At 36.5% G+C, this 20260-nt stretch overlaps 1 protein-coding gene across 7 annotated transcripts in view; it reads right to left on the reverse strand.

Annotated features, from left to right (window-relative positions):
• Nucleotides 1-16414: 16414 nt before the first annotated feature.
• Nucleotides 16415-20260, reverse strand: part of arap1 (ArfGAP with RhoGAP domain, ankyrin repeat and PH domain 1) — an 80058-nt gene continuing 76212 nt past the window's right edge. For all 7 annotated transcript variants that reach the window (XM_088639307.1, XM_088639304.1, XM_088639306.1 and 4 more), the window contains 2 exons: nt 19543-19580; nt 16415-18990 (listed from right to left, as the gene is read on the reverse strand). In XM_088639307.1, coding sequence (XP_088495433.1) covers nt 19563-19580 — 18 coding nt within the window. In that variant the 3' untranslated portion in view covers nt 16415-18990; nt 19543-19562. The remainder of the gene's footprint in view (nt 18991-19542; nt 19581-20260) is intronic.

Consider the following 20260-nt stretch of genomic DNA (forward strand, 5'->3'; position numbering starts at 1 on the left):
TTAAAGGAAAATTGTTAATTGCACTTTTACAATTGTATTTGCATTATTATTAAAATTTGTCATTGACCATTAAATTACATTAATACAGTACATACATTTCTAAAAAAAAAATCGAACGCATTAAACATCAGAAAAACACATTTACTAACATTTTCTTCAATTGGACGTACGTACCTACATTAACATAATAAAAATAAATGTATCACACAATAGTATTATAGTATTAGTCTAGAACAAATAAAAACGTCTGTTTGAACAAAATCAATAGTTTTAACTCTTATTGCAATATCTTAACGACATTGCTATTTCAACTTCAACGTCTTTTTTTAACATTTCTACAACGAACTGAAATTGAAAATGTTTAGGTTTTCAAATATATGCTGCTATCCAATACCGAGGTCAGCATTTCAGCAACATTCATGAGTGCTATTGTATTTCTATTTGAATTGTTGAACTCTTTTATATTTCTGGATTTCTAGTCCAACCCAGTCATTACTAATACACAACACAAATGCTGCACTTTCCACACCTGAGAGCTATCAATGACAATTTCATTTGTCTGGGTGCAAATAAAGCTTATCTGGTTTAAAAAAATGTTCAGTGTTAAATCTCAGCAACTGTTCTTCTGAGAGCTTACTATTTGTCTATCTTTAACTGTAAAGAAATGCTACAATTATTAGAATTAGCACAAACAAAAAATTCCTTGGCACAATTTACAAATGTACACCACTCAGGACCAACCCAGGGAAATGAAATATTGTATTTTGACAGATGCGGTACTTTAATGTGAAATGCTGTCTCATTCTATCCTTTGTGAATGTATTCTTTTTAAAGATAAATGAATTACTGCTAAAGATGTCATAGAATAGTGACTGTTAGATGCAACTGAAACTTTAAATAACTGAAGTAAACTCAGTTACAAATGGCAGCCACTGTAATTGACAACCCCATGATGTCATTTCTCAAAGCAGAACTTTGAACTGTTAAGATGACTGAGACAACAAAATATCATGTTTGTTAAACTGCTGTCCACAGTATGTGTTTACAATTTGTCCAGAGTGTAGTGTTTAGAACAACTTAAATAACTGTTCTGGTTTGGCTGCTAACCAAGATGAAACAGACAAAATTGTGAAAAAGCCTTTCCTCAGTGAAACTGACAATGGGGACTTTTTTTTTTGTTTAAATCTTAAACAAAATGCTTTTATAACATTTTAACATTTAGGTATGATTTGCCTGTATTTAATTTGTCACTCAAATGATTAGTTGGGTTACCGAGTTAAAAAAAATATCCTTCAGTACATACAGTACAAGTGCCACTAATCATTTACAGTTCTCTACATTTCAGGAGTTGTTCTCTCCATCTGTTTATTTCAACTAGTCCTGTCTGAAGCAAAGGGAGTACTGGAATACAAATTATTGCAGTATACAAAAATCAAACTGACATTTTAGTGCTCATTTTACCAATAATATGCAGGATATCTTTTGTATGTAAGTGGGTTATACAGTATGGATGTACCAAAATAATTAGAACCTATTGATCCCTTTAAGTCAGAGTTTGTTAGAATCACCATTGAATTAGAGGGCAATGCAACCCAGGTTCCTTGTATAGTTGGGGTCAAACCTTTCTTCAGAAGGCTGTGTACATTTCTAACGCATATGCCTCCAGATCAGAGTATCTTTGGACATTTACCAAAGCCTTTCTTTTCCCTACAGTGATGTCATGTCCAGCACCATACAGTATACTTTATATCAAGTGGAATTATTAATGTGGTGTCTTTGACCTAACACAGTGTGTGCATCACTGGTCACTAGACTTATTTTAAAATGTGTGCAAGATGTCTAAATACAAATGTTGTTAAGCACATCCCTTTGAAGTACATATACATCTTTGAGGTCCTAAATCCTAATTAAATAGTATGACATTTAACAGTAATGACATGGCCAGGCCTTTTGCTTCTAATCTTAGACATCACAGTGTAATTTCCTGGTGATTTCATTATTTTCAGTTCAAAGGAAGAAATATCTGTTGAGGTTACCTTTGACGTGTATTTGAAAGCATGAACCGCATGCAGTGTAGTGCTTTCATGCTAGTAAACCTATACCGAGATTCTGCATCGTCTGTACAAGGTAATATTCCATTCGGTTTTCAACAATTCTACCTTTCTTAAAAACAAAGCATATTATTTGTAACTTAGCAGCAATTAAAATGAACCTCATTAACATAATAATAACGATTCCTTACACTTGCATCACACTTTTCTGAATACTCCACTCAAAACACGTTACAGGTCCCACATGGACGATGCTAGAGCAGCCATAGTGCACCAGTATGCTCACTATACATCACCTATCAATGGGGAGGAGAACAGAGTAATGAGGCCATTATATAGATGGGGATTATTAGGAGGCCATGATTGGTAAAAGCCAATGGGAAATTTGGCCAGGATGCCAGGATAACACCCCTTCTCTTTTTCGAGGAATACCATGGGATTTTTTAATTGCCACAAAGAGTCAGGACCTCGGTTTTACGTCTCATCCGAAGGTTATCACCTTTTTACTGTAGTGTCTCCGTCACTATACTGGGGCATTAGGACCCACGTAGACCACAGGGTGAGCACCCCCTGCTGGGCCCACTCACACCACTTCCAGCAGAAACCTTAGTTTTCCCCATCGAGGTACTGGTTAGCCTTACACCTGCTTAGCTTCAGCTACCATTTGGAGACTTGCAGGGCGATATGGCTGCTGACTAACATATTTCAGAAGTAAGGTTCTTTATGGAGATGTCTTTGAAAGTCAGTTATGGGTTTATTTAAAAATTATAGCATTGTCGACATTTTAACAAATGTCCCAAAGTCAGAAAACCTCTGAACATTAGAATTTGAAATAAATCAGCCCTCGTTTACCCATTAATACATTTACAGCAGTAAAACAAGATATATCTTTCCTGAAAATTGTGAAAAGTATTTTAGATTATTTGTTAAAAAGAGCAGAAACTGCCTAGATTCCTGTTGTCTTTAATGGGACATCACTAAATATCAATGGGAGTTCACTGGTGCTGCTCTCCGTTGCTGTATCAGAAAAGCACTGCCATCTTTTCAACTTGGTTGAAAAGATTCCTATTACATGTCTTTGCATCGGAAAATGTGTGTGAAAGTATTCTCTCAAAAGAAACTAGTGAAATATTTTTTCTGGATCTCCAAGACCTAAAAATGAAGAGGTTGACAAATCTTGATTACTGCCTGTATTCCACAGCCATAACTGGTATAATTAAGAAAAAAAACATATAGCTCTTTGATGCGACTTATACAAGATATTTAAAGAATAGTGTGAATATAAGAGGAAAAATAGTTAGAAGATTCCAAAGTTGTGAAAAAAAAGATTACAGACAATGCCTGAAAGATGTCAAAGTGTACTATTCCAAAGGTGTTTGTTTCAACATAACATAGTTATGCTTTGGACTTTAAAATTAAGTATATCTATGACATTTTGGCATAAAAGTATTGCAGAAAACTAATATGTACTGTACATGCTAACCCCAATAAACGTCTTGCTATTCAAAAACTAAATTTGGATATACAATGTGTTTTATAAGCCTAAAGGCCTTTAAACATCTTTTTGCTTCACATCAATAAATGTATTCAGCTAGATTTCAGATTCTCTGCAACTGGCTCACAAAGAGATAAACACCCACACTAGCCATCATATTCCTCTTTGCAAATAGTAATAAATGCCAAGAGAGTAAATGTGAGTTTGAGAATTTTGCTCTGGCACAGACTCAGTTCTTAGAGGCACAACTGAATTTACAGTATTTGCTTGGAGGCAGAGTGTATTTTTTTTAAAATAAAATATTTCTGTGCACATATCTATAGATGCAATAAATGCAGAGATGAATAATTCTGCTGAGGTTCAGAGGCATTAAGCAGGGATATTGCTTAAGTAACAACAATAAAAACCTTATTTTCAGTAATACATTCAGCTTTCAGTGAAGGTAGGGTTTTGGAAGCATACAATAGAACATAATTAAAACACAGCCAAAAGGCAGAAGGCCATGATCTGTTCTTGGTCACGTGATGAATTTCATAAAAAAAAATGAGGATAGAAATATTGGAAGCATAAACCACGTTTACGTACAATATGTGTATATACTGTGTGCATACAAAAGATGCATACAAGAGTATTAAAGCAATTTGTCAATTGTCAGTGACATGTAGGGATTTCACTACAGTACACATACCCTAGTTATAAGTTCAATTATCTCTCCAGTTAATGACTGCAACAGTGATGGAAACCAATTATGTGCCAGCAATTGAAAAGGATCAGTAATACAATACATTGGAAGGATGTTTTTTTTAAATTTCAAAGAGCTAACAGGACCAAAAATAAAGATATCACAAACTTAGCCTCTGTCATTTTATCATTCAGTTTGGGCAAGCTGTTCATGTTGTTTCATGTTTCTAGGTTACTAAAAAACTTATTCTTCATCTTTTAAAGGTGTATGAAAGGCACACACATTACTGTAATAGTTTTTATAGAGCTTTATGGAAAAATGAAAAAACCCAAAGCAGTTTCATCTTTACCTCAGAACCACACACTGATCAGATGCTTTTTTTCAGAGCAGCAGAAAAGTTTCTTTCAGTATTCATAGACATCTGCATGCCTTCTAATCCGACAACAGATGTGCTCCTGGTGGATCAAGCATCTCAGTACTTCCTTGGGCTGTCCACTCACCAACGTCATCCACAGAATGTCAGTCACTAAGTCAAAGCCCGAATATTAACTGCAATACTTAAAGTGCAACTGTGACTGCAAAAACTTATCTGCACCAAGAAGCTGTTCTTGTTCAGAAGAAAAGGCATTCACTCTAACGTTCTTTAATTGATGAGGCTGTATTGTATTTGCCCTTGGCACACAACAGTTTCTTAAACATCTTTTAAATTGTGTACACTTTTAAAATTTTACAAGTACATTTTTGATAAACTATTCCATGTACAGTAAGTTTCAGGCCATTTCCTTGAACAAACAAGACATTTTTAGTCACAATCTTCATTAATTATCCTTTGTGTATGCACAATTCTTATAGATGTCCAGGTATTGGTTTCTAACAAAACTGTTTGACACTTATTTCTACAAAGCATGAGGAAAATTACTTTGGTTTCATTCCCCTTTTTTGTTGCTTTACATTGCTGATTTAGTATTTAGTTTGGGTAAATCCAGAAAAGGTAATAACATTAAATAACATTTAAAAGGTCTAGCAATTAGCATACTATTATGTAGGCCATTTTTCAAATAGAACCCATTAATTAAAGTACAGTATGTGTGCCTGCTTTTGGACTGTGCTTAGCATTATAAATAGATTTGCACTTGAGACATTATGTTTTCCTATTCTCTTGGTATAAGAAATACAATATTTGCAATGTCAGATACTCCACTATTGATAACCCAGATATGTTTTCACCAACATATTAAGAATAAGTATTACTGAGACTGAAAAAATGACCAGGACAACAAAATAACCATCTGCCAGCTATGAAATCTGGGGCAACTTTTGTCTGTCTGTAGACATAAATATTCATTTTCACCTTCTTGATTGCAAGGATATCATAATGATCCATTATAATGAAACCAGGGGAATACAGAGCTGAACATTTCTGAATTGTGCAACACCTACAGTATCTTAAAGGCCCTGCTAGCTGTTTCCAAACAACAGAAGATAAAGGTGAAAGAGGACAAGTACTGTATGTTGACCTTTTGGGTCACTTGGTGCAAGAGGCACAACTACTGCTCTAATTGAGCTTTGTTGGATCTAGAGATGTCTCATAACATTGTTCAATTTAAAATTTTTCACCTTTTCACTGTAAAGGAAATCCCCATTTGGAAATCTTGGTTTTTAACTCTTTTCAATAGGATAATTCTTTCTTTTTTTCTTAAAAAATCATTCCTTTTTTGAGAAACATCTAGATTCTTTCCTTACAGCCCAGTACATGTAGTGGGCCTCAAATGTATTTGTGCATAAAATTCCAATACAGATTATTCAATACATTTTTACCAAACAGATTTCAAATTCACAATTATTGACAGCTATTTCCCCATCCATATTTTCTTAATAATAATAACTCCTTACACTTACATACTTTGACACTCCAGTCAAAGCACTTTACAGGTAACGAGGCCTCCCCTCCACCACCACAAATGTGTAGCCACACCTGGATGATGCGATGGCAGCCAGAGTGCACCAGTGTGCTCACCACACACCAGCTATCAGTGGGGAAGAGAGCAGAGCAATTGGGCCAGCTCAGGGACACAGTACTCGCTATTTCTGCTGGAGTCCCTGATAAAACAAGGACTGTGGAACGCGAGGAACACTCTCATCCAGCACAACACAGAGTGGGGAGCGAGGGAGCTGGAGGAGAGGATCCTTGTGGATGTCAGAGGGAGGATGAAGTGCAACGTCGCCAAATGGGGCTTCTCCACAGCGAGGGAGCTCTGGAAAGGACTTTGTACAGGGACTAATAGGAAAAACCCTGTTCCCTGAGCTCCTGTGGAGGACTGGACAACCGCCGTTTCAGAGCCGGGATAGGGAAATGGGGTGGACATTAGCAAGTGGTGGGAGTTGGAGGGACTCTTTCATTGTGCAAATCCAGCACCATCATCCACTTACCACTGATTGATTCATAAAGGACAATCACCTGATCAAGAAAGCTCTTAATTGATTAGCTAGTAATGTGCTGCTAGAATGTGTAATTATTGTGAGATGTTTTCTTTGAAATAAAGTTTATTTTGATAATAAATAGCAAGTACTTTATACGTGTATGGCAATAGAAAGATTTAGTTTTCTCTGGGGAGAAAAGTACCTTCTCTAATTTGTGTAGAAAATTATAGTGATTTGAATTTCTGACAAAGGTTAAAAACTCTTAAGAAACATAAACATACAGCATAGCAGACCAAAGGAAACCTGCTCAGGGTGAACTTTCTTTTTCTTTCACCACAATCCCTTGCAGGTAACAAGCTAGTCATGTCTTGGTTATCTTCAAGCAAAGGTCTGCAACCTTCAACCTACAGAGTTACAGTCCTGCATGTTTTGAAGGCAGGCTTAAAAATCCCATGAGTAGAGAACTGGAAAACATGTTGATTTCTCCAAATTAAGAAACTGATTCATCTAATTAGGCCATCCAGAGCTCAGCAGGAATGAAAGCCAGAGAACAATGTGGCTCCCCAGGACAGGAGTTGCAGACCCCTGTCTTAAAGTAATCCATGTGAAAATAAATGTGCTTTTGCAGCAAGGAAAGTGCATTCAATTGCGACTAATCACTGCAGAATGTAGCGGATGCTGTCACCTTAGTCACTGGGGAAACATTCCAGACACTCTTCTTCAAATTGCACTTTAACCATTTGTGTGCTAGACTACTCAGTCCAGTTCCTCTGGAGATCCTTGAGCAACATATTTTGTTTCTTAGCACAATATATATCACCTCTGTCAAATGCAAACAATATCATTACACAAAAGTACATTCTGAATCCAAATTATATTCTTTGTTATTCACAAGAACATAGTCGCATATATTGTTACATTTTGTTGCCTGCGAGCTTCACTTCCCAATTTAGGCCTAGCAATCATGTTTTGAATGTTACATCCAGAACACAGAACTAAATTTAATTGATCTTAATATCTGGGTGACAGAATTAGAAAAGACGGGTGCTCAACAGACCGAGAACTCCAAAGTGCTTCAGAATCACAATAATCTTCATTTGCCAAATACTAATTTACTCTGAGTACTTGGTACATCAGAAACATTCTACATACTGTATAGTTTACCATACATGGGTGGAGCAGTGGCTCTGTGGCTAAGGATCTGTGCCTGTGGCTGGAAGGTTGCCGGTTCAAATCCCCCGGCCAGCAGGGGAATCTTACTCCGTTGGGCCCCCGAGCAAGGCCCTTAACCCCAACTACTCTAGGGGTGCTGTACAATGGCAGACCCTGCGCTCTGACCCCAGGCTCTCTCCCTATCTGTGTGTCTGTGTGTCTCATGGAGAGCAAGCTGGGGTATGTGAAAAGACAAATTCCTAATGCAAGAAATTGCATAAGGTTAATAAAGTGATAATTATAATAATACATAACAAGATGATAGACCTAATTAAGACAGTGCACATATAACTAGGAATTCCAGTTAAGCAAAAATATTGAGGAAATAAGCCATTCAAATACTGGTTGGCTCTAGTTTCAATAGTGAATTTCTGAGGGAAGTTTATGAAACAGGTAGAAACCTGGGAGTGAGGGATCATTAGCAATCTTTCCTGTGCACTACTTTGCATTGAACCAATCATCAATGGAAAGAACTATATGCTGAAATTTTTTTTTCTGAATACGAATTACTCAAAGGGTTCTTGAAAAATGCACGTACAGAGCTGTCGACGCCACATTTCTTATTTTGACTTCTGCAAACTCTTCAGAAATATATTTTTTTAATTTTTAGATATTCTGATTCTGATTACTGACATGCAAGTTCAAGTCCAAAATACCCAGCATCATTGATTCCTAAAACCTTTCCAAAGCAGAGAGTTGTTTGAAACTTGTTTTTTTTTTTTGGCTCAGAGAGAAAACTAGGGAAAATAAAGTTCACAATCAGCCTTAGCCATCACAGAGCCAAATAGTTTTAATCAATGTCATTCAGAGCTAAGGGTTGTAGGAAGCAAAGGAACAAGTAGTTCAATAAGTTAATCCCACACTGAAAAATGAGGAGTAAAAAAGTTTTTTGAGCTTGTCAGATGCATGAAATATACCAATGAATTTAGGATATGTGAAAAGAAACAGATTATTTTATTAGAATCAGGACTTCTAATAAGGGATTAAAACTGCCATTAACCCTCTACTTGGATGTAAGCAGCTACTGTATGCAACCAAACTACTGGGACTTACTGTACTGTTGTTGATGTCTCAGCATTTCATTCCTTGAAACTGAGAATATTGGCAGTAATAGATTTGGACACAGTGCATGTTTTGAGGCAAAATAAAAAATATATATTCTGTGTGGTACGGACCAATTTTCACCCCATGACACCCAAGCCTAGAGGTATCCTTAGTTCTTGGAGGGTCTAGTGTCTTCTGATGTGTTCCCATCAGGGCAGTCAATTAAATAATTAACATAATTATCTTTTAAGTTATACATAGGATTTTATTTAAAGTCAGCCTCAATTACTCAAAACATTCACGCTGTTAAATGCTAGACCATTTGACTGAGACAAAAGAAGACACTAGGTTCTCCAAGGACTGAGTTTGAGCACCTTGCCCAAGATATTTCTGCGCAGTAATAATTACATACATACAATGAGATTTTTCATATCCTGCCTATAAAAACATTTTTTAATAAAAAAAGCTTGAGTAGATCTGATCTATAAAAATTGTCTTGCCTCAGGTTATGTAGTACACAGTTCTTACATGGACTACAGAAATGATTGTGTTCCTGTGTTATACACCCACAGGTTTCTGATCTCCAGCTTTTATCAGTGATCTGAAACAGAAGTTACCAATGTCCTCTCGCTGTGATGTCAGTGAATTTCCTGTGTCGAGAGACAAGCTAGTACCCTAACCAAGAGGGTCACAAAGGTGATGCGCACTGGAGGAGGCTGATTTGGAGAATTGTTTTTGTTGCATGTTCTGTTTTTGCCACCCCCTAACGTTGCTATGGCAATGCAGGGGTGGAGTAACCATGGAAATAATTCAACAGGATGCTGCATGAAAGTGGAGTCTAAGGAAGGTGATAATTTTGTACTCGCAAGATGTTAAAATTTCTGACAGACCACCTTATCCAATTGTGTGAACACTGAGGGTTACAGATGCATTTCAATAAAAAGGGGGTTGTAACATTACGACCCCAACAATTCATGATCTCTGAACAAAAATAATAGATGCCAAGATCCTTAGATTTAATAACATCATGGCTAACACCATTATATTTTAGCTAGGAAAACGTCCTCAGTATTATACTTTTGCACAGAAACAAAAATCTGCATATTTATAGATTTAATTACTTGAGTATGTACTTCGCTATAAATAGTTATAGAACAATGTGTGTAACTGGCTTGTCAAAATCTAAACATATCCAGCAGAAGTTAGAACTGCTTCCAAGATCTCTTCAATCTCAGACATGCTGTGTCTAATGGATAATGGGCATGTTTATACAGTAATAAAAGTACAACTCACCAGAGGTTCAGTTTGTACATTGCTCCCAAGTTCCACTTCCATCAATTCATTTTTAACTGTTTCTTCCAATTCTGGTTCGCGGAGGAGCCAGAGTCTGTCCCAGTAAGCAATGGGAGCAAGGCATGGTACGCCCTGGACAGGACGCCTTGTCCACTGCAGAGCTGACACGCAGACACGCACGCACACATAGAGGAAATTTTCCCAGAAGCCAAATAACCTACAACTATATTTACAGACTGGGAAGAAACCCACGTGAACATGGGGAGAACATGCAAACTCCATTCAGACAACACCCCAGGTTAGCAATGCTAACCACTGTGTTAGTGTGCTGCCCACAGGATCCATGTTTAACTGTTATTGCCAGTCTGAAATTAGTGCTTGATGCAAGCATTCTTTAAAGAACATGCATGGAAATCCAATATCTCTTTCATCATTTGGATATTGAAAGCCTCTGCTACAACCAAAAAAATCAGAACATCTCAGAGAAAGCATATACAGAACACTCCTACCAGCTTCCCTATACAGTATACTGGTCATAATACAAAACTGATTCCTGAAAATGTCTGTTTAGTACATGCTGCCTCTCAGGAGTAGAACACAAATTGGAAGCACAACAGCCACAAGCACACAATCACTTTCAGCAACCTCTAAACTCCTCACAACTTTGTACAAAGTCTGAATTCTAATTACCAATTTACAGTTTCCCTATTCTATAAAATAAACACATGGAAACTGAATACTGTAGCATACAGTATATGCATGTACAGTAACACACTAGTGCCTAACAACTACCTTCAATAGCAACAGGATCATCGACTAAGCCTTTGTTTATGTAAACCATTTATAGTAACATGCTTTTGAACCACTTTATCTACCACTGAAGTACAGAATCCACCAGGGAGATCATGGCAGCTGTTATATACCAGAAATCCCATGACACATGAGATCAGGTGAATAATGCTTTAGTTTAAATACAGCCTGCACAGAATTTGTCTGTATTAATTTAAAGTCACCTTAAAACATTTTAGACTACCGACATTGAGTTGCCATTGCAAAGAATAATATACAGTAACACACATTAAGTTGTGTATATTCCCATATCACAAGCAAAAATCAATTCTCAAATAAAATCTCCAGTGATTTTATTTGAGCAAAACAAAAACAACAAAAAACAACAGCTTGCCAAAAGTGTACTGTTAATAAATGTTCATTATTCAAAGACTTTGAACTAAGCTTTTGAATAAGTTTCAAACAAACAGCGCTAGCAATGCATCTTTAAGAAGAACAAATCTTACCATTTTTAAAACCCCAAAATTGCGCTTTTGTGCTGGCTCTTCTATGGATTGTATACTGTCATTGTTAACCTCCCTCTGTTCTTAACAAAACTCATTCAATTCTCTGCTGGGGCACCTTCCATCCAGTTTTACAGACCAAACTCCCACCTAGTATCTGGAGTATCAGATTTCCTATCACACTACATGCTCAGGTGTAATCAACTATCTGATCAACCCTTGCAGCAGGTGCTCATTAAGCATTCAATTGGAAAGACTGCAAGAGAACACCACTCTTTTCATACAAATTAGAACACAAACCACCAATATCTAACCTCTGAAAACATTTGGAACAGTTTTCAAGAACACTGCGACACACTCTACAAACAATAGTACTGTAGTTCTTAGGTTTATCTTAAGTTCATCTTATGTTCTTGTATTCTGACTTCTCAATGGTCATATGTTGGCTATGGCTCCTTTAAAGCCATGCTTTTTAGAAAACGCAACACTGAGAATTGAACTTGGAGAGCAAACTAGATATCTATGAAACTCTCCAAGATGTCATTAGTTGAAGATCTAAGCATTGCTGATTTAGGGAGAGGACAATCTAGATGAACCATTAAGAAGGGTGGACAGATCTGGTCCATAAGAACTTGGATGCCTGGTTTACATTATGTTGGATTCAGTTACATGGCTGAGCTAATTATCTCCATAACTGCTGAACTGTAGTAGGCCTTTGACTCTGAAACCCCCCAAAATCCTCTCCATTTTAATAATACCCTTCTTTACAGAGGTAAACTAAAACAAAAATAATCTCTGTCGCATTGTAATTGAGATTGTGCTACAGTATGTGCAAACTCTACTGTAGAAATTCCTACTACAATACTTCATAATCACTGCTCCTAATATCCTATTAGCTTTTCCAAGAGGGTACATGCATTGCTTAACATGCAGATGAATTTGCAAAACAATCCTTGCAATTTATGAAGACTTTCTCAGTCAGAACTGGTTGCCATGGGAACACTTTAAAGGTTCAGAGACATTAAAACCATAATAGGAGCTTGGCAGGGAAGGTGGTCTCCTTAAAATGTCTACCCCATACTTCACCACACTAAATGTTAATGGATGTGAAGGTCAAATTAAATATAAGAAATCCTGGAAAAATGAATGTCTTATATATAGGACCTGCAAACACTCAATGTGTTTTAAGGAGTCCTTAAATTTGACAACTTACAGTGAATGAAAAAGAAATTAATAAAAAATATAAAATTACAAGATCTTGGTTGCATTAACTTTAAAGAGTTCTATCCCTCAAGAACTGGCGGAGCTGACATTTTTTCCCCCAAAATTAATGACTTAATTGGTTTAATTATTGGCTTTTTCCTCTCTCAGTGTGAAGCAGTTGATAATAAAATCCATGGGCCCAAATGACTCAAGTACTGGGGGAGGATAAAGCAGTTCTTAGGCGCTGCATGTTATTTCTGTCATAGGACCTAAGGCCTGATATATGCAATTGTTATTTCCAATTTAATTTTTTGGATAATATCTATAGGACTCCTAGGATCATGACTCCAACCAACCTGCCAACCATGAATTCCAAAACTATGATCACTTTCTGACAGGTGAATTGTCTTGACTCAGTGGAAAGTCCCCATTAAGTATCAAGTCACAATTTCCAAACGAAAGTCAGAGTATTCATTTTAATTTAGGCTTGATTGCACAAAACAAGCTCCTCTTCAGCCTGATGTCCTATGACGCACGTTAACATTTCACTATTGAGACAAAAGTCACGCCATTACAGGATGCTGAAATGCATTCACTTCACTGACTGTTTCATCCTTGGAGGCTGACAGCAAGCCTGAGCCCAACCAGGTAGGCGCAGAATGTCAGGCTTGATCAAAACCCTGACAAGATGTAAACCCATCGCAAGACACATGCTACAAGGCACGCTTGGGTAATAATTTAGAGATGTCAATAAACCTGGACACGTCTTCACAGAGCAGAATGAAAACCCGAGCACCTGGAGGAAACATGTGGGAGAACATGCAAACTCAACACAGATTGTGCTCCAGTCCAGACTCACACCCAGGAACCAAGAATCAATAACTGCTACATTACCATGCTGTCCCTAATTTGTCAAAGAATTGTATGAATAACGCCAACAAAAAAAGATTCTAAACATTTTGCATAAAACATATGCTGTGGTTAACCATATAATTGGCTGCTTCCCAGAGCGACTTTTCAAACATTGCAATTAATATCATTCTTTTTAGAACTCTTTTTTTGCTGACCAAAAAGTTTTTTTTTTTTAATGGACAAAATTCAAAGTGTACTTATAAAGATTTGAATTACAGTTTTGTTGTTTTGTGTGTCCAGTGACAATGAAACAACCAGCGAACACACCGCTAGCCTTTTGGGGAAAAATGTAACGCATATAAAATACCTCCCAAAAAAAATTATTCAGAGAACCATCCTAAGATCATTTGCTTTTTAACTAGCTTTCCTTTTCCAGTTTCATTTTCACGCAGCTTCCATTCACAGTCACCTCTCACGCAGACATGGTGTCAAGCTGTCTCTGGCAGCACCGAGTCTTCACCAGAAAGAATGAAACTTTGTCTTCTGTCTCTGCACAATGTGATGCTTTGGAGGTAAAACTAAATCCTCAGAGCTGGCAACTTTTTCAGTCCTTATACACTTTATAAGCTAGCTATATTTGTACTTATGATTGTAGAACCAGGACACAAAGGGTATATCATCTGCTATTAGCCAATCGTTTATCATGTCTCCTCCTTGAGCCTAGAATGACCCTGAAGTGTCAGTATTGCTTTCTGTGTGGTAGAGAGAAGATAACAGAACAGCTGCATCCAACTGTGACTCAGTCTTCCAGCCGCCTGCATCTTACAAAACTCTGGTGAGTCTGAGTCATGCAAAACACACTGACACTTTGGGGAAAAGCCGACTTCATGGGACCCATGAGAACCAGGCAGATAAGTCTGTTCTTAGGATCTTAAAATCATCATTATGAGGAAAAAACATACCATATACATTATGTAATTTACCACCTTCTGTTTCAAGAAACAAAGCCTCTTACTGAATATTTTTTGGATTTTCTTATTGCATCAAAATGAAACCATTTTTTTTTTTGCTCAAGTTATGATGCACAACTAAGCCGTGTGACATTCAAAGTTTCCAGAACTTGGATGTACAGTACCAGTAACTTTGAGTTTTTGCTCCACAAAACTAATTAAATGGAACTTGGAGGACGCTTGTTTTCATTTGTGGGCCAGCCCAGATTAAATATGAAACCTGTGACCAACCTGCCAAAATGAAAACTTGATGGTGACCTTCCATAGCATGGACACAAACACATCTGACAGCTGGCTCAAGCATGGGTTTTTTTTAATCTTGGCCATTACCTGCATTTACTTTGAGTCAGATTTAAAAAAAAAAAACTTGTGAACATTTTACACCAAAAAAAAATCATTCTTGCAGAATCCAAATCAAACAACTATTCATTTCTCCCATACAATAAATGCAATTCAACTGAACGTACATGAAGGACATTATTACCTTGCTGTCAGGTGAGTCTTCCTTCATTGGTTTCAGTTGATCAAATATCCCAAGGCTCTTACCATTTTTTCCCCATGACTGTGAAGAGTTGGTAATTGCATATCAGCAGCAGGACACTCCCAAGGAACTTCCAAGCCCTGTATCTATGCACAGATTGTTCCATTCCTCGGTACTATGAAGCTCCACTCTACCTGTTGCTGCAAAATACAGTTTTCACTTCCAAACATACCTGTTTCACCACTGCATATCAAATGGACAGGCCTTCTTCAGTGGCTGAAGAAAATGTGGTTGATTTTATTGAGTAATTAGGTTTAGAGTTTTCAGGTACACCGATTTCCTTTTTGCAAGGCTTGAGTAGATCATCTATAATCAGTTCTATATAGAGTATTTGTGCATCTACAGTAATGTCAATCTGTAGCATTGGTTCTTTTCAGCATACCAACAAAATAGGCAATAGTTTCCAATGTTAAACTCAATCTAACACCACTGTGGCTCACGGCTAAACAGACAAGCACTGGCTTGAGTGCACATTGTGATCTCCTGTCATTTATGATAAAGAGAAGCTAAGCATACATGCACCATAACAGATGTTCAAGAGAAATGATTTTTTCCCCTCTATTTTTTAGAAATCCACACAGTTGAAATGTGTTAAATTAAAGACAGGAGGGGAAAAGAGAGATGTTCCAAGACTCAAAGAATGGGTGACGGATTCAAATAATGCTTCATTTCAGCTTTTGAGAATTGAAGGAAAAAAATTAAAGGGCAATTTTATTGCATTTAATTCTAATGACCAAATGAAGCGATTTTAATCTGAATAGATGACCTGATTTATCCTTGAGCAAATGATCACTGCAGCAGTAACACGGCTGTCAGGAATTACACAGGCAACCTGCTGATTATTTAATTACAACTATCAGGACATTCTATAGGACAGTTACCAAAGGTTTCTTATTTAACCTCCACTAAACACTTACAGTAAGATGAAAAACAAGGTAGACACGTAAATCTACAGTACACACTATCCTCTTCTTTGCTCTTGTAATTCTAAAATAGTTTTGCAGGCCCCCATGGCATCTAAATAATTAACATATTATGCTTGTTTTGTTTATTTTGATGCTGTTAAAAAAAAGAGGGAAAAGCAATTAAAATCTAGAAAAGTAAAATAAAATAAGTACAAGGATCAAGGTAAGTTAAGAGTGCATCCAATACAGTTAAATGATCTAAAATGCTGACTTGTAAGTAGATATCTACAATATAGAAACCATCTTATCTTTAAACAATCAGAAAACAATATTTCAGAAGCTCCTGTCATATGTACACCACTCCACATTCTAGATATCAATCATAGTTCAAGAAATCCCACAAACTAAGCAGATTACAGTAACGGTTTATTGCGTAATTAGAAGGTGATCCATTGAAACCATGCATTTGCACTTTAAGTTGAGTCACCTTCAAGTTCTACAGTAGCTTCCCAGTTATTGCTACATTTTTTACACATGATAAAAAGGTACACTCTAAAATTAATATGCAAACACTTTATACAAATCAACATTGAATGAATGAATTTCATAAACATTCACAAGATGACAGGAAGAGCAAAGCACATAAATGTAAACTGCAACATACTGTACAAACAGAGAAAGAAGAAAGTCACAAGGTGTAATGAAGACTGCCACAAGTGCTGAACTGTACTTTCCAGACAGCACAACCTTATATGTATAAGAATTACTATACAAGAGAACCCATCAATAGAACAACGTGCTGAGAATTCATGTAACAACTTCTATAACTCTAAAACTTCTCTGCTTTCTTATGTGAAGGAAAGGCTTTATGTGTCCTGTGATGGCGTACCTCTTTCCCCATTTTGGATGAAAAAGCACACACATTTTCAGAGGCGTATAATCAAGAGTAAGCAAAACACAGAGACGGCTTCGTCTTGTGTCAATGGATATCTCAGGGCTTTCACAACAGTAGCTGGGAAAAAGCAGGAGAGAATTTTACCCAACCATCTGCAAAGGATGTAGTGTTGCAAGGTACAGTATGTGGCTTTCTGTTATGGGAAGAACAGAGGTTCCTGATGTCCATCATGTGCAGAGTGATGTTTTTTTCTAGTGTTTCTGAAACCTTTGATGTATGTAAATAGCCATTAATACAAGACAATGGGATTCTGTGGGATTCTACCAGTGGATTTTCTTTCAATCTTCAGATTTCCTAAATGTCTGAGAGAAGAACAAACTCACGACAGCCTTCTGAATTCCAGCACTCTGTGATTTACTAAGAGCAATTTCTATAATGAAGATATGAAATGAAGGCTCACTCTTCAATACAAAACAGGGAATATTCACTGGGGTTATTTGTGTTCTCTTATTCTGTTTTATACTACAAGATACAATGCCATCTTTCAGCCCATTAAGCTAAAGAGAAATCAATGTCTGTATTTTTCTGAAACGCAAAGTATCCAAGTTGCTTAATTTGCAAAGCCAAGGCACTTAATGATTTAAGTTTAATTACAAAAGAAAAAATGAAATGACTGTATAAAAAGTAAGATTTTCTTTGTATTACCCCCCCCCCACAGGAGATACTGACCTTTTATACTATGTATACTTTGGAAACAATACTATTTGTCTCTGAATTTCTTCCTCAGCTTCCCCTAATATTGTTCATGCAATCTTTTAAAATTGTTATTTCCCTACCAAATCCAAGTTAGTTTATTACAACAACTTTTACGGTTGACAATTGGGTTCTAGCAGGTCTATCAAACTTTGTGTTTGGACTTGGGAGAGAATGACAGAAAAGTCTGCTCTAGATCATTTTATACAAAGACTTTTTTTAAAGAAGTGAATTTCTCTACTGTTATAATCTGTCATTTGCCTCCACAATTACATAAGAAATGTGGAGACTAAAATGCTGCCATACAAATAAATTAAAAAAAACATTTTAAGAACATTCAATTAAGTTGCCAAGACATACCTTCTTATTAACCTTTCAAAAACAAAGCTAAAGAAAGGAAAGCTTGGAAGGCTACCTTTTGTTAAACTGATATATCATTTTTTGACGTTTAAAAATTAGTCACTGGTGCATAGCGTTAACTCTTCTACAGAGCAAACCAGAAGTGTTTATTTTAATGAAATGAAATTAAAGATTTAAAATGTGTAAATATAAATCATTTTGCCAAAGACCTCAGACATACAGTATATCCCTCAGTCAAATGATACCTATCAATCTGGAACGTCAATGAGTTGATCCAATAGAGAAGCATGCTTTCTCTTTTATAGTCTTTTGAGGATAAACACACATAAGCCAAAGTTATTATTCTCAGTATTATTTTTTTTTGTCCAGAGTGTACAATGATGATGATTAACAGAACAAGAACAACAAACTTTTGATGCATTCAGTCACAGGTTTTCATTTTTTCAAGACGTCTGAAGAACCATCACGTCTCCACTGGATTCAGTTATTTATTGAACACAGAGGTTCCAATACACAATGGAAAAATGGGTAGGAATAGACTTGATTGCACTTTTTTGTTCACCTTAGCCCCTCTTTGAAAGGCACAGTGCCTATCATACCAGTCTTTACCAGAGCTTTTTAACACTGAAACAGCTTGGGAGCGGAGGCTGTGGTTATGTGCCTTCAGGCATGCCTAGTCCCCGGCTTCACTGAGTGTAGACGTGCAACTTTCAAAATCTGTGGGAAATTTACCCAGAAGGGATGATAAGAAAAGAGGCAGAGTGTGTTGTGTCTGAATAAATCACTGCCAACTGGCCTTTCACTTGAGCATGGAAGTATATAAGCCCTTCTGAGGCCTCCTTGATTTTTTTACAGTCCGTATGGTCAGAGAACACAGTAAAGTCTTTGTGCAAAAAATTGTTTTAGATTCCATCTTCCATCTCTGCCAGAAGACCTCTTAAACAGTCATCCTCCTGCTTGTCCTGTGCTGGCTGCTTCTTACTGTGCTCAGAAACATTACAAAATATAGACTTATTAAAACTAACATCAGAGAGCATGTACAGGTAAGCATGAAATAGTGAACATGTCAGAGAAAATTACTTTCTTTTATAAGTGTTACTGTTAACTTACTTCAATGAGCATTTAAACAGCATTATTTTAAACACCAAAAATTAATTAAAACATGCCTTTTGGAAAAACAGCATAAGGTGAAACACTACACAGTCAACTGCACCATCAAAACAAATTTAGAAACTATATTGCAAGAGTCATTAAAAACACACACCCAAAGTTATTCTTTTCAGTATACTTGTTTCTTGTGTTTTTAAATGATGCTCAGAATTAATTACAAAGTTGTAGTAAGCTAGGAAAACTACTATTTTAACACAGCAATAATAATAAAACAGAATATGTCATATTTATAATTCTACTAATTGGTTTTGATACTGAACAAACCATTTAAAAAACACCTATAGAATACATTATGAACATTGTGTCCAGTTCTGTAAATTCTCTTTTGCTGCCAAAAAATATTTCCACGTTTGAATCACTTACCTGAATGTTAAGCTGAACTTTCATACATTTCGGAAAAGCTGCAAGGCAAAACAAGAATTAAGGAGTGCACAGCATAGTATGAAGCCCTCATCTCGACAGTTCAAAACACTACCTTTAGGCACTGATTTTAACTAGGGGGCAGCACTGAGCAGTGGATGGGGCTCTGAACTTGTTCCTGGAGGGTTGTGGACACAAAACACCAATGGGTCTGACGTATTGTTGAGCCAGACAGATCTAGGTCTGCATAACAGCTGCTAATGGCCACCAGCACTGCCAATGGTTCAATCTCTAATTGACTAGTATCTCACATGGACCTGCTCTTTATACTCTCAAATGCCCTCTCATACTCAAAGGCCCCTATAAAGATAGGGTTATACCGTTAGAATAAATATTTTCAACAATTCACAACTAAATCCCTTTAAAAAACAAATCTTTAGCAAAATAAAAATGTTTAAATATAACTTATGCACTTTCAGCCACAATATTTGAATAACCTTTTCTTTAAGCTAATTAAATTGGATACTACTGATTTACATTGCATGCAATGGAATTTCCATAACTGCCGATTTTCAGGGTACTTTTTAGACTTTAAAACACTCTGAAATTGACTTAAAAGGATGTTAATGTTTTTTTTCTTATCTTAAACTAGAAGCCATAGTTTTATACATCTAAGAGCTAGCATACACTTTCAGAAAATAATAATATCCTTTGTGATTTA

This window comes from Lepisosteus platostomus, chromosome 7, assembly GCF_059453375.1.
Source record: "Lepisosteus platostomus isolate fLepPlt1 chromosome 7, fLepPlt1.hap1, whole genome shotgun sequence".
Classification (NCBI taxonomy): domain Eukaryota; kingdom Metazoa; phylum Chordata; class Actinopteri; order Semionotiformes; family Lepisosteidae; genus Lepisosteus; species Lepisosteus platostomus.